Source organism: Anguilla anguilla, chromosome 7 (assembly GCF_013347855.1).
Source record: "Anguilla anguilla isolate fAngAng1 chromosome 7, fAngAng1.pri, whole genome shotgun sequence".
NCBI lineage: Eukaryota > Metazoa > Chordata > Actinopteri > Anguilliformes > Anguillidae > Anguilla > Anguilla anguilla.
In genome coordinates, this window is record NC_049207.1 from 56668957 (window position 1) to 56683772 (window position 14816).

A 14816-nucleotide genomic window follows, 5' to 3' on the forward strand; every position below is an offset into this window, starting at 1 on the left:
TTATCCACGTTCACTCTGCTGTTGCCAAGATACGGCTGTCATGGTTTATTTATTTAGTGCTCCATTCACATCAAAGCGTTATATTAGAGGTGGCCTAATGTTATTTTCATTAAGATGCCCTTGGGAAAGTGATTTAAAACACAGTGATAATAAGAACAGCGCCCCAGTGACCTTGATTCCCCAGCTGGGAGAGGTGCAGGTCCAGGACGGGCCCTGTGATCTGGAGCGAGCAGGTTGGAGCTGCGTCTGGCTCGTTAGTCAGCGTTGAGTCCACAGGATGCATTTGGGCCTCGTCCTGCGCAGGGTGGGTCTGTGTCGGCCAGAGGTCCCCAGGTTACCAGCCCAACGGCATGCCGAGCGGCCGCAGGAGGTCCCCAGGTTACCAGCCCAACGGCATGCCGAGCGGCCGCAGGAGGTCCCCAGGTTACCAGCCCAACGGCATGCCGAGCGGCCGCAGGAGGTCCCCAGGTTACCAGCCCAACGGCATGCCGAGCGGCCGCAGGAGGTCCCCAGGTTACCAGCCCAACGGCATGCCGAGCGGCCGCAGGAGGTCCCCAGGTTACCAGCCCAACGGCATGCCGAGCGGCCGCAGGAGGTCCCCAGGTTACCAGCCCAACGGCATGCCGAGCGGCCGCAGGAGGTCCCCAGGTTACCAGCCCAACGGCATGCCGAGCGGCCGCAGGAGGTCCCCAGGTTACCAGCCCAACGGCATGCCGAGCGGGCCGCAGGAGGTCCCCAGGTTACCAGCCCAACGGCATGCCGAGCGGCCGCAGGAGGTCCCCAGGTTACCAGCCCAACGGCATGCCGAGCGGCCGCAGGAGGTCCCCAGGTTACCAGCCCAACGGCATGCCGAGCGGCCGCAGGAGGTCCCCAGGTTACCAGCCCAACGGCATGCCGAGCGGCCGCAGGAGGTCCCCAGGTTACCAGCCCAACGGCATGCCGAGCGGCCGCAGGAGGTCCCCAGGTTACCAGCCCAACGGCATGCTGAGCGGCCGCAGGAGGTCCCCAGGTTACCAGCCCAACGGCATGCCGAGCGGCCGCAGGCTACTCGCCGAAAGCCTCTCTCTCATTCGCTGCTCGCTCTCCCACAGCGCTGTGTGGTCTGCAGGGAGGAAGTCAGCCCCTGGCTCGCGGGCGAGCGAATCAGGGGCCTGAAGACGCCTCAGCGACAGGGAGCCTCGAGTCAGACAGCGACGAGTCGACAGGCCGGACCGGCGAGGGAGCAGGAATAAAAATCTAAACATGGGGCGGAGAATGACAAACAAAGTTTGTCACACATCATTTTAGAACGATGTTCTTTGCTTCGAAGGTCAGGTGGCGGTTGAGCGCGTTTACTCAAAAACAGGAAAGGAGAATGCAGAGACTGTAATTTCACAAACTGAGCAGTGCTGCTGAAACACCGGCTTCAGGACGGCAGAGGTTAGACCAGTTTGGGCTTAATAGCAGCCATGAGATGCAAAATTAGCTGCAGAGGCGACTCTCAAAGGCATGTGATTATTATGGGTTTTCTGCAGATTTGGAACCGGGTTGAGATGGACTGGCGAGGTGCCTGTTTCTCCGGGCCCTGGAGACGGGCTTGAGATGGCGGTAAGGCGGCCGTCTCCATGGCGAGGAGCGGGCCAGGTTAATGAAAGGTGAGTTCACTGCTCCGCTCCGCTCACACCTGGAGCCCAGACCCCCCTGACACCCAGCCCGTCGGGTCACTGCACAACATCTGCACCCCACATCCCCAAAAACCCAGGACCCCCCTAATCAGCCCCAATTCCCCCCCCCCCCCGATCGAGCAGCCGCGTCCACTGTGAGAGATCCTATCTCCGGCCATCATGGATTTATCAAACGTGCACATGGCTGTGTTCAGCGTAACTACACTCAAGCCAGCAGCTCCTCTGGGGCCACGGCCATCGTTCAGAGAGCAGCCACCTACCTCGATGAAGGTATCTGGCTATCGCTGCCAGCCTGATGCCTTTACTCTGAGAGATACGATCTCGTCATCAGACATTTCTCAGCCAAGCGTGGCCATTCAGAGCTATGAGTGTGTTCAGCAGCGATTAGTGATATGCGACCAGGCACCGAAGGGTTAATGACTCATTTTCCCAGGGTGCTTTGATTTGAAAGGCAAACTGCAGAGTCATCCAACTGCTGGGACAAACAGTCCTTTCCATGACAACACCAGCAGTGACAGAAGATCTGCTTCAAAGGCTCGTTCCCTTTCTGCCGTGCGAACCAAACACGAGGAGACCGCGATCGGGACGCGTGGAGAGAGCGGTCGGGCCGCGTGGAGAGAGCGGTCGGGCCGCTAGGAGAGAGCGGTCGGGCCGCTAGGAGAGAGCGATCGGGCCGCGTGGAGAGAGCGGTCGGGCCGCGATCGGGCCGCGTGGAGAGAGCGGTCGGGCAGTGTGGAGAGAGCGGTCGGGCCGCGTGGAGAGAGCGGTCGGGCCGCTAGGAGAGAGCGGTCGGGCCGCTAGGAGAGAGCGATCGGGCCGCGTGGAGAGAGCGGTCGGGCCGCGATCGGGCCGCGTGGAGAGAGCGGTCGGGCAGTGTGGAGAGAGCGGTCGGGCCGCGTGGAGAGAGCGGTCGGGCCGCGTGGAGAGAGCGACCGGGCCGCGTGGAGAGAGCGGTCGGGCCGCGTGGAGAGAGCGGTCGGGCCGCGATCGGGCCGCGTGGAGAGAGCGATCGGGCCGCGTGGAGAGAGCGGTCGGGCCGCGTGGAGAGAGCGGTCGGGCCGCGTGGAGAGAGCGATCGGGCCGCGTGGAGAGAGCGGTCGGGCCGCGTGGAGAGAGCGATCGGGCCGCGTGGAGACCGCGATCGGGCCGCGTGGAGACCGCGATCGGGCCGCTAGGAGAGAGCGATCGGGCCGCGTGGAGACCGCGATCGGGCCGCTAGGAGAGAGCGATCGGGCCGCGTGGAGACCGCGATCGGGCCGCTAGGAGAGAGCGATCGGGCCGCGTGGAGAGAGCGGTCGGGCCGCTAGGAGAGAGCGGTCGGGCCGCGTGGAGAGAGCGGTCGGGCCGCGTGGAGAGAGCGATCGGGCCGCGTGGAGAGAGCGGTCGGGCCGCGTGGAGAGAGCGATCGGGCCGCGTGGAGAGAGCGGTCGGGCAGCGTGGAGAGAGCGGTCGGGCCGCGTGGAGAGAGCGGTCGGGCCGCGTGGAGAGAGCGATCGGGCCGCGTGGAGAGAGCGGTCGGGCCGCTAGGAGAGAGCGGTCGGGCAGTGTGGAGAGAGCGGTCGGGCCGCTAGGAGAGAGCGGTCGGGCCGCGTGGAGAGAGCGGTCGGGCCGCGTGGAGAGAGCGGTCGGGCCGCGTGGAGAGAGCGGTCGGGCCGCGGTCGGGCCGCGTGGAGAGAGCGATCGGGCCGCTCGATCGCAGGCCGCTCTTCCCAAGGCGGACAGACAGTGAAAAATGCTTTCTGCGTGATGAGTAAAACAGTGGAAGAACACACGCCACAGTAAAATAAACAGAGGTGTGTGGGCCACGCAGAACAAACACACATTCATTAGCCTGCCCCCCCATCCGCGCCCCTGCCACGTCACACCCCGCCGCCATCGTGCACGTCCCCAATTAGACAATCGAACCCGGGCCCTGACCCCTGGAGCCCCGGGCTGTGAATCTGCCCTCCAGCGCCACCGGCCCGTTCCTGTTTACTCCAGCCCCCCCCACCCCCGCTGACTGATGGATCGTATTGTTTGCCTTTGGAGCTATAATTAGTTCTGTTGTATAGGTTAGCACTTGGGAAATATTCTGCAGAACCCAAACATGCCACGATGGGCTCACGGGTCATTATAACTGGTATCAGTCTGCAGGCCCGGGGGGGGGGGGGGGGGGGGGGTGAGGGTCAGTGTGCGCGGGGAGAGTGTGACGCTCTGGGTTCCGCGCGACATCCCCTGCCCCCCCCAGCCCCCCCCCACCCCAGCCTTGTTTATTTTAGTGTTTATTTTCTCAGCAGATGCCTGTATCCATGGCGACCACTGAGTTTACACCCTGCTCACACAGCCTGGTGTTTATGTGAGAAATGTGAGACACAGGCTCCAGGGCACAGCAAAGGCGCTAGAGCTGGGATTCGAACCCGTGACACCACGGCAGCAGGTTCACCTCCCTAAGCTCTTCTCTGCCATTTTGATAGAGAGATCCAGGGGATGGCTCCCTGTAACAGGTCCATTCTTTTTCAGTTCAGCATTCGAGCTCCACTCAGAGCCAGAGAGGGCAGCTGGTTCATTCAGTGACACTGAAACACTCGAGCCTTTGATTGTGTGAGATGTTACATGCTTAAGGGATTTAGGGGTTTTATCTGCGTACTTCAGTGACAGTGTCTGAAGATTTGGACGTCTTTTTTTACTCAAATGTAGTTTGAAGTATCCATCATTTCCACCTTTCCGTCACGAGGCCATCTGGGATTATGTGAGACCACCACGTCTCATTACTGGAACATATCGTACAGGAATGTACGTAAAAAGTAATAACATATATTCAAATTATTCTATTTAAATCCACAATAAATCAAATTTATATTAAGATATATCTAGAGGTATGTTGCTTTGATAGGCAATTACAGCATTTTATAACTTGAATGCTGCAGCATTATATACAGTATAATGTGTTTGTTTTTGTACTTCAGCTTATTAACCACCCAGAAATTAATTCAGGACAGAAATCTATAAGTCTGAAGAGACCTGCTGGTTGCAAGTCGGGGTTCATATATTAAGAGCAATGACTTCCTCCCGTTTTCTTGAAGAAAAAAAAAAAAGCACAAAACCTTAGCGTTGTTCTTGTTCTTATTCTCATAATTTCATCATTAGTACTACAGTGAATTTTTTCCAGGGAGTGATGTCCTGGACCCCCCATAAATAGATCATAAATAGATTATCAGAAGAGGTCAGCTTTCCCTTGGATATCAGAATTCACCGCAAGAGCAGAAAGTTCTTGGTGGGCTGTGTCAACCACAAGCGTATAATATCTCAGTTCATTTAGCATCTTAACCAAAACCATACTGCAGGAGCAGTCAGCTTGGCCTGCAAACCCAAAGAGCCTGACGTATTAACAATTAGGATAATACACGTTAGAGCTGATCAATGAGACTTAATTTAAAACACATGAGATTCCTTTCTGTCTGCAGCTGCGTAGCACTGCAGTCTTTAACAGGCCGGATTTTTGCCCAGAGATCTCTCTCTGGCTGGACATTGGCTGGGAAAGCGCAGTCTGTCTGACTGCATGACGGGGCTGTGATAGCAGGGCGCTCTTTATCGGAGTTCTCCCGTGTGTGGAGTCGGTGCAGTGGCCTGCTTTCCCTTAGTCTTAGGTGGTCCTTATCCTCCTCAGGTAATCAGCATCTGGGCCTCAGGAGGGACCACAGCTAAAGTCCTCAGGGCTGTTGCTACATCACTGAAATCAGCTTAAAGGCAACATGCGCTCGGGCACCGTCCTTTAAATGTTGTTCCACTGATGATTTACCCCACAGAATAATCCCACAGACACACGAAAAACAAGACTCTGTTTATCTTACGTGGCACTTCCTGATTTGTTGCCTGGTTTGGGTGTATATGGGGTAGCACTGGTAGCAAATATCAGCCATGTCAGTGCATCTGTTCTGTGACTGGAGGAGCCTTCCTGAGTTCAGCGGTGGGGTGGGGGGTGTAATGGAGTCACGTATAATGAAGCATAATGTAGGTATAGTATCTCTTTATCCGTATAAGGAAGCATAATGTAGGTATAGTATCTCTTTATCCGTATAATGAAGCATAATGTAGGTATAGTATCTCTTTATCCGTATAATGAAGCATAATGTAGGTATAGTATCTCTTTATCCGTATAATGAAGCATAATGTAGGTATAGTATCTCTTTATCCGTATAATGAAGCATAATGTAGGTATAGTATCTCTTTATCCGTATAATGAAGCATAATGTAGGTATAGTATCTCTTTATCCGTATAAGGAAGCATAATGTAGGTATAGTATCTCTTTATCCGTATAATGAAGCATTTTGCATCTCTAGTGCTTGAATTCATCACCCCTCACATGGCTGTTTAAATTCAACCGTAGTTTTCCTTTGTGGCTGTCACCGATTTTCCCTCATTTCTTATGAGTGTGAGTGAATGAGTGAGTGAGTGTGTGTGTGAGTGAGTGTATGAGTGAGTGAGTGAATAAGTGAGTTAGTGAGTGTGTGTATGAGTGAATGTGAGTGAATGAGTGAGTGTGAGGATGAGGAGGAGGAGGAGGATGAGGAGGAGAGGGCGGGGCTTCTGTGGGAGACAGGTGTTTTTTACCCATAAGCACAGCTGGGCTCACATGCGATATGAAGACAGTGTTTACCTCACAGGCAGGTTCCCATGACAACGGTGTCATTGCCACTCAGCACTGTATAACCCAGTGTCTGAGGTCAATTCATAATCTCTTAATATGTGTTTCCTAACAGAATCAGTGCAGTAGTGCTTCCGCTGTCTCTCAGCGATCCCTAATCTAACATTTTCTCTTTCTAAAGTGCATGTCTCAGGATCCTTGTAGTGTGATGCAGAGACTCTGAGACAAATCACAAAAACAGAAATATATAAACAAAAATGTGTCCATAATTTTATCTTTTTTTCAATTACTACCCTGGTGTGCGTGTGTGCGTGCACATGCATGCTTGTGTGTGTGTGGGTGCGTGCATATGCATGTTTGTGTGTGTGTGTGTGTGTGTGTGTGTGCGTGTGTGTGTGTGTGAGAGTAGGTGAGCATGCTTATGTGTGTGCGTGTGCTTGTGCGCGTGCGCGTGTGTGTGTGTGTGTGCTTGTGCGTGTGCGTGTGCGTGTGTGCTTGTGCGCATGTGCGTGCGCGCATGTGCGTGCGCGTGTGTGTGTGTGTGTGATTGTGCGTGCGTGTGCGTGTATGTGTGTGTGATTGTAGGGCCTAAAGAAGGGGGCAGGCCTGGAGTGTGATGTAAAGCTCCTCCATCTTCTGTACTTGTGCAACCTGTCTCCTGCCCCCACGGGAGATCTGGGTGGCGGGGCTATTTACTCAGTGTGTGTGTTTTAGCCAGGCAGGGCCTGAGGACACTCCGGGGTGGTAGAGCCGGGGGTAAGGGGGGGGGGAGGCAGGCGGTGTGGTCCTGTACTTAGAGCCAGTGATTTAGAGGCTGTTGATCCCAGGCTGGCCGCCCAGCTCAGCCACTGACTCACTGAATGACTGGATCTCTGCGAGCTACACGCTAGACCAGCCACACGTTACTGGAACACGCTTAGCAGCGTGCTACACGCTAGACCAGCCACACGTTACTGGAACACGCTTAGCAGCGTGCTACACGCTAGACCAGCCACACGTTACTGGAACACGCTTAGCAGCGTGCTACACGCTAGACCAGCCACACGTTACTGGAACACGCTTAGCAGCGTGCTACACGCTAGACCAGCCACACGTTACTGGAACACGCTTAGCAGCGTGCTACACGCTAGACCAGCCACACGTTACTGGAACACACTTAGCAGCGTGCTACACGCTAGACCAGCCACACGTTACTGGAACACGCTTAGCAGCGTGCTACACGCTAGACCAGCCACACGTTACTGGAACATGCTTAGCAGCGTGCTACACGCTAGACCAGCCACACGTTACTGGAACACGCTTAGCAGCGTGCTACACGCTAGACCAGCCACAGGATCTGACGTCCTTAGCGGTGTTCTTAGAAGGCTGTGCTTCATAAACACACCTCGTGCAGTGATGAAAATATTTAACATCAGTCTGACTTGCGTGAGCTACCCAGCGTCTGAAGGAATTTCAGCTCAAATACAGGATATTAAAAAGGCATTTTTTGGCAGATAAATGCAGGATAGATTGATAATTCAATAAGCATGTGACAATCTTACTTTTCTCCAGGGGGAGATTATTTAATCAGAAGGCTGGTTTCATCATAGGCGGTGTTCCTGCCATCTGAATCTTTATTGTCTGTCCTACGTTAGTCAGAGGTCACGTTTCCTGATTCAAGCTGTTCACAGGCTCAACAACATCAATTATTTAAATCATCTTACAAATTTTACATCCTAAACAACTTTATTTCTCGGTCTTCATAAAAATGTATCTTATCTTAAGCTTTCTAACATTTCATTCATGCCTGGCCACTGGATTTCTTTAAATATGAAAAACAGGTTCTGATTTTGTCATTTCCAAAGTGGTTCTGTTTGCCTGCATGCGCTCATGTGTCTTCTCCTTGCAGAGCATTGACTCGTTTGATGTGCTGCATCAGTAAGGGGGGGGGGGGGGGGGGGGGGGGGGGGGGGTCAGCAGCAGTGCTGTTTGATTCTTCCCCAGCTTTCCAAGGACTACACAGAGCCGAGACAGATAAGACCATTTCTGGCAGATAAGAATGTTCCAGGGAGATGAGAACATTTAACAAAAAGCTCAGCACTGCAAAACGGAAGAACGCATATTCACACTAGCATGATAACAACGGGAAATTAAGACAAAGAAAAAAATATCGTATCATTAAAATTATCATTGTGTAATCTCTCTATTCAGATCATTTAGAAATTCTGCAGCTCAATTAGAAGGAGCTGCAGTACCTGTGGTAGCCACCGGAGAGATTACGTGTATGAAGTATTCACCTCTTTCCCCTTTATCTTCCTTATCCAGAAGCGTGGAAATTCTGAAAAGTTTATTATATAAAATTATTTACACTATCGCCTATCTAGATTTGGATTGATTGTAACAATGATTGGGCCTGGATGATCATGCATAGGCATGACTGTTGACACTTCAGTAGTTTTATATTGCATTCAGTAGTTTGATGCTACACAATTACAGAGCAGAAGAATGAGCTGAGATCGTTGTGGTAATGATATTTAGCTCATTTTAACTGGACTGATGGTAATAGTAATAAAAAGTTTTTCAAAATGAACCTTTATTTGGTCATGCAGGATAACACCATCAAGCAGAAATTAAAAAAAATCTAATCAATAACCAGTCAGTTTATGTAAAAGTGCTACACCAGAGGTACAGACTCAGAGAACTAATTCAAACATTCAGCATCATAGCAGATCCAAGTTTATGTTTACAGTGCATATTTACTTTCTGAAGTAAATCTTTTCTGAAAGGTGGTGACTAATTCTATAAAAAAGCTATATTATGCAATGTCATCACATGATTGAACCACCATTTTGAACTAATCCTCCACCTCCACAGAAACAATTTTTTACTTCTGCTCTGAAACTCCAGCCATGGTATAAACATATGGACAGTGTGTTTGTGGTTACATCTCAAGAGTCTAGGCTTAGAACACAATGCCATGCATGAAAATATAGAACTAAAAAATCAGTTGTATCCAAAGAGAGAAAAAGGAGACAACTTCTGGACGCTGATGCTTACGTTCTTGATGTCTAAGTGGTGTTTTCCACACTGAAATGCTTTTCTTGGGCTTTGATAATCATCCAAGTTCCCCTTGATGACATGTCATGAAATTACGGTAATGAAAGTGCACTGCATGTGAACCACAGAAAAGCTTCCAAACGCACAAAGAGATCACAGGCATTTGTAGTAATATGTGTAATTCTGCTAATATCTGTAATTTTAACATTGCAATCGAAGCCCATGCCTTAAATATACCACTTGCTTATGTATCAATTGCAGCTAAATAAACAAAACATGTCCTCATAAGTCTCTTCTCATTCAGGATGCCCCTGGCGCTTCTCAAAGTATGTTAATGACCCACTTAACTAGCCCTATAGATGCCAAACCACAACCGACTTAAAGTACTTAATGTATGTATGTATGTGTGTGTGTGTGTTTATGTATGTATATATGTATACATGTAGGTATGTATGTGTGTGTGTATGTATGCATGTAGGTATGTATGTATGTATCTGAAATTTAAATTAGAAACATATATCTAAAGGCAGATGACTGCAGGGTGCATTTTAGTATCTCCATCCATCCCTGCAGTCCTGTGTGTCTCTATTTGTGTGCATTCGATTTAGATTATTTTCTGTTCAGGGTGGAATGTGTTCATGGCCCAGAAAAGCATAGCTGCATGTACTATTCATTCTGAATTTCAAAAGACCCACGTTGAGATATATTGCTGCACTGGTAGAATATTTACAATGTTTTAGAGGAGCGATGCCAAGTTTTTCTGTGAACAACAGAACTGACTGAACAAGACTGTTCAACGCAGTCTTGTTTCTGTCAAAAGTAAATGTGCATTCAATTTTTGATTTTTTTTTCATTGCTGAATCCACATCTGCTGAACTGAAATAAAAGATAATGCCAGTTCCACATACTTCAGTGCTAAAACAGCCACCTCCCTCATCCCTGAATGAAACCTGGTCCAGTTCTCTGTGCTAATGCAGCACAGGTGCTGATTCTGGCTCAGCAGGTAGAATTCAGGTGCTGCAGTAACATGATGGATCTGGTCCGGACCGGTCCGTATGCCTGCTGCAGAAACCGCAGTCCACCTACACTCCCAGAATGCTTAGCACTGGAAACACGTGTGCGCAGCCTGCCTACAGTCCCAGAATGCTTAGCACTGGAAACGTGTGCTCATGGTCAGCTAACCAAACTGCATTCCTTGTGTTAACTGGGCACACGCAGTTAAGGTAGACACCTGTCGAAATGCCATTGCTGAATTACACATGATTGTTGAACAGGCATGTTGTGCTTTGATTTTTTTTTAAATGTATTGGATTGAATGAAAATGTACATTTGTGTTATTATTGTTGCTGTCATTAATTTTCATTCATCCATTTTGGTCAAATATATTCTGTACAATAACTGGGGATCTGATGTCGTTTTCTCTCTTTGAGCAGCTGCCCCTCAAAATCTCCCTGTAGTGGATTAACCTTTATGGTTATAATGCATTTTATTTATAGCATAAACATAATTAGGCATATAAACACCAGTGAAGAGCGTTATGTGGTCTGAAAGGCACTGGAGATAATCCAAAAGGCCGAATAAAAATCTGGTCACATGGTCATAAATACGAAAGGCTCTGTAGAATGTTATGAGGTGGGAAATCTGGGAGCCGGTCTTACGGCCTGGTGCACAGCAGGTGTTGGTACGTGAAAAGAAAAGGAAGTGTTTGGGGTCTGTAATTGATGCAGTGGGGACTAGCTGTCCGTCACGGAGACAAAGTCAGTCCCTGAAAGACTCAGCACACAGGATGTTTGCGGTTACTATGTGGCCAAATAAACAGACGGCCCTTTGGGATACCGTTTGTTTATCTTTTGGGTATCAGTTGGTTTATTCTCAGTGGTCCAATCAATAATGACCACAAAAATAACCAAAACCAAATTCACCATTAAAAAAAGTCATACATACATATGTGTATGTGTATATGTATGTATCAAATTGCCAACTTCTGTTAACTAAAAAGTTGGCAGATTTTTAAAAATACTGTAAAAATATTTTTAAAAATATATTAAAATAGTTTTCGGCTTTTATATTGACCCCTTTGTAATCACCGAACGATTTAATGTAATTTGTTTTTGTAAAACAGTTTTTCCTTCCTGTGCCACACACTGAGCAAAGTGTGAACGCTCCCACTGAGCAAAGTGTGAACGCTCCCACTGAGCAAAGTGTGAACGCTCCCACTGAGCAAAGTGTGAACGCTCCCACTGAGCAAAGTGTGAACGCTCCCACTGAGCAGAGTGTGAACGCTCCCACTGAGCAAAGTGTGAACGCTCCCACTGAGCAAAGTGTGAACGCTCTCACTGAGCAAAGTGTGAACGCTCCCACTGAGCAAAGTGTGAACGCTCCCACTGAGCAAAGTGTGAACGCTCCCACTGAGCAAAGTGTGAACGCTCCCACTGAGCACAGTGTGAACGCTCCCACTGAGCAGAGTGTGAACGCTCCCACTGAGCAAAGTGTGAATGCTCCCACTGAGCAGAGTGTGAACGCTCTCACTGAGCAAAGTGTGAACGCTCCCACTGAGCAGAGTGTGAACGCTCCCACTGAGCAGAGTGTGAACGCTCCCACTGAGCAAAGTGTGAACGCTCCCACTGAGCTTCTGACTAAGTTCAGTTTGGGTCCCATTGCGTAACACTTTTTGGCCCAAATAGCATTTTTACACATGTGAAATCATAGAACAAGCCCCTTGGGTCTTTAAAAATGTAAAATGTTCTGTATCAAATCATCTCTGATACAGAAGAGTTAAGTGAAGGCAGAGCATTTTATTGTGTAGGTTTGTAATGTGGTCTGTTCTACAGTGCAGGACATGCTCTGTCGGTGGGTACTGTGTAGTGTATGTTGTGCTGCTGTTCTGTTGATAACTGTTGTTGCTAGCCCACATAATTACTGAAAGCCATTAAGTTTACCAAGAGCCGTTTTTAAATGTTCCTGCCTCTCCGAATTTCATTCAGGCAGAACATTTAGCTTTGGCCCGAACTGGACCCTCCGCGCCACAGGTGGCTCCTGCTGGCAGCGGTTTAGACTGTCAATATAATGACACAAGAGGTTTACATGACAAAGTAACACAAAACAAACACGTTACGTGGAAACTTTAAGAGTTGCAGTTTGCTTTTAGATGATAAAAATCAAGTTCACACATGTGTATGATCTTACTTGCGATAAACTGATGCAGAAAAAGAAAAACTGATTAGCTCAAACAATCACCATGGAGATGAAGGCCAGAGCGCGACCATGCTTTCTGTAAGCTTTCGGGTACTTAAGTCTACTTCACACTGCTTCCCCCTTCATTCTTCAAGGCGGATTCAACAAAGCGCTGGATCGGTATAATATTTAATCAGATGTATACAATCATGCAAAGGCCAACTGACAATTAGAATTGCACTGCCATTAACTGCAGCACTTTGCCCTCAGCTCGTGCATAACTTTAGCGGGCTTGTGATTTAGGCAGGACGCGAAGGATACTTCATCGTACATTGTTATGGGAAAGGGCGGAACAAAGTTTGACAAAAACGCTGAAAAAAGAGGTAGTGACCAGGAGGCCACCGAAATAATCAGCTGTCCTTGGAACACCTAGGGTGTTCCAAACTGAGGGTGAAACAAAGATTAAAACACGTGCGTCACAACTTCTAACACAAGGTATTTCCATGTGTTCAGAAACGTTGTTGCTTACATTCTTCACTTCAAATGCGCATCTTCAAAACCATAAAATATTTGTTAGTATGCATGTCCTTTCTGTAAATACACTAAACTTGTGCACCACATGTGCAGAATGGTTAGATGCAACACTAACGTGATAAATTCAGAATAGTACCGCTGAACCACCGACTTGTAGCCCATATAAGTATTCTAAAGTAAATTAAACGTGTGTTGAAAAAAACGTAATTATTTATTAACTTTTCTTGTCCATCGCTAGGGAACGGGAGCAGAGTAGATCCTTAAGTATATTCGGGATGGCTCTGGCAATGAAAACTGTGTCGCTTTCTTTCCTTTCCAGTTTCCACACTTCAGTTTGTCAACAGTGAGAGCAACGTCCTGTTCTGACAGGTTATCCATCCCCCCAATGAGTACGCGAGTTCCCGTGGGGGCAAAGAGCGCGCACTCCCTGATGTTGGGATACGTCACTGGGCTCGCTCCTCTCCTCGCGCGCTGGTTAAAAAGAGGGAGAAAAAGACCAAAAGAAACATGTGAGCATTTCTGAAGATCCAGTGAGAGTCGACTTAGTTACCTACCAACCACTGTGCAGTAACCGATTTTAACTTATGAGCAAGCAAGAAAGTTAAGCTGACATCAAACCACTGTGGTCGTTATTTTTTCTTATTACTTTTTTATATGAGAAAATGTTTTTCTATGTTATTACATCATAACCAGCACTTGTATTAATTTATTATAGATTACTATTTTCTTGTAATATTTAATTCGGATTTCTTTATGTTTCTATATTCTTGTAAATTATTGCATTTATTATTTACCTCTGGAAAACAAAATACTCGTTAAATTGGAAAGAAGCTGCGCCGTTCTTTTTTTCAAGAGAAGAGTCGTTTTGTTCTCCGATTAGATATATAAGCTTCGTTGGAGATTCTCTGAAACATGAAGCATTTGAAATTCGTGCTGGTAATGGCAATCGCGGTGAACGTATGGGAATGTAGCGACGCAAAATTTGGGGAGAAAGGCGAAATTAGTCCAAGGAGGAGGAGATGTTACGATGGAAGCTTACCGAAGCGCCTTAAAAAGAGAGACCGAAAACTGTCACTGGACAGCAGCGTGGAGGTTTGTCACAGGTTGTACCCCCGCGTGTCCTGCTGTCCCAGTAAGAGGGCTGCCTATCAGATTCTTCACCGGCGGGATGCCAGGGTACGTAACTCCACGCTTTCCTCATGTGCTTCGCTTATCCCTCACGCTTATTACTGATGCATGTTCTGTTGCTTAGTAGAGGAAAGATTAAAAACCCGAGAGCGTGCAGTGTGTCGCAAACCAGCATGGACGAAGATCCCGGGGGGGGGGGGGGACACTTGGCCCCAACTTTGGGGGTGGGGGGCCTCAATATTATCATATTGTTTTGGGTGGCACTGTTAGTGGCCCCCCCAAAAAAAAATCCAAAAGAAAATTTCCTGTTTGTTACCACCCCCACCCCCCCAAGTTGGAATGGGACTATGCCGTTGACCAGAGCTATAAGACAACGTAAGCGATCTCCTGTTAAAGGTTGGAATGTATTTTAAATTATTTTGACATGGTAGTCACGCGGTAGTATCTAACTTGATGTACAAAATGTGGCAGAAAATGAGCTGGAGAAACACGCCTGAGGTAGGGAACATTTTTCTATGGGAGCGTGTCCAAAGCGTTCCACTGTTACCATGGTTATCCTTCCTTAACCTTTCACGTTCACACTTTGCATACTATAAGAGAAGCAAAACACGACTCAAAGTCGTCGGTGTAGCTTTTACAATGCAGCCCTTGAATG

General features: G+C 48.5%; 1 protein-coding gene and 1 long non-coding RNA gene across 4 annotated transcripts in view; one reads left to right on the forward strand and one right to left on the reverse strand.

Moving 5' to 3' along the window:
* Nucleotides 1–12671: 12671 nt before the first annotated feature.
* LOC118232134 lies at nt 12672–13966 on the reverse strand. Its single transcript, XR_004766220.1, has 2 exons — nt 13828–13966; nt 12672–13504 (listed from the first exon to the last, which is right to left on the reverse strand). It is a non-coding gene; the product is annotated as an uncharacterized LOC118232134 (long non-coding RNA).
* Nucleotides 13497–14816, forward strand: part of hhip (hedgehog interacting protein) — a 35241-nt gene continuing 33921 nt past the window's right edge. For 2 of the 3 annotated variants that reach the window (XM_035426773.1, XM_035426774.1), the window contains exon 1: nt 13497–14209. In XM_035426773.1, the coding sequence (XP_035282664.1) occupies nt 13946–14209 (264 nt within the window). In that variant the 5' untranslated portion in view covers nt 13497–13945. Of the gene's footprint in view, nt 14210–14543; nt 14660–14816 lie in introns of those variants that run through there. The other variant, XM_035426775.1, reaches the window with a different exon arrangement.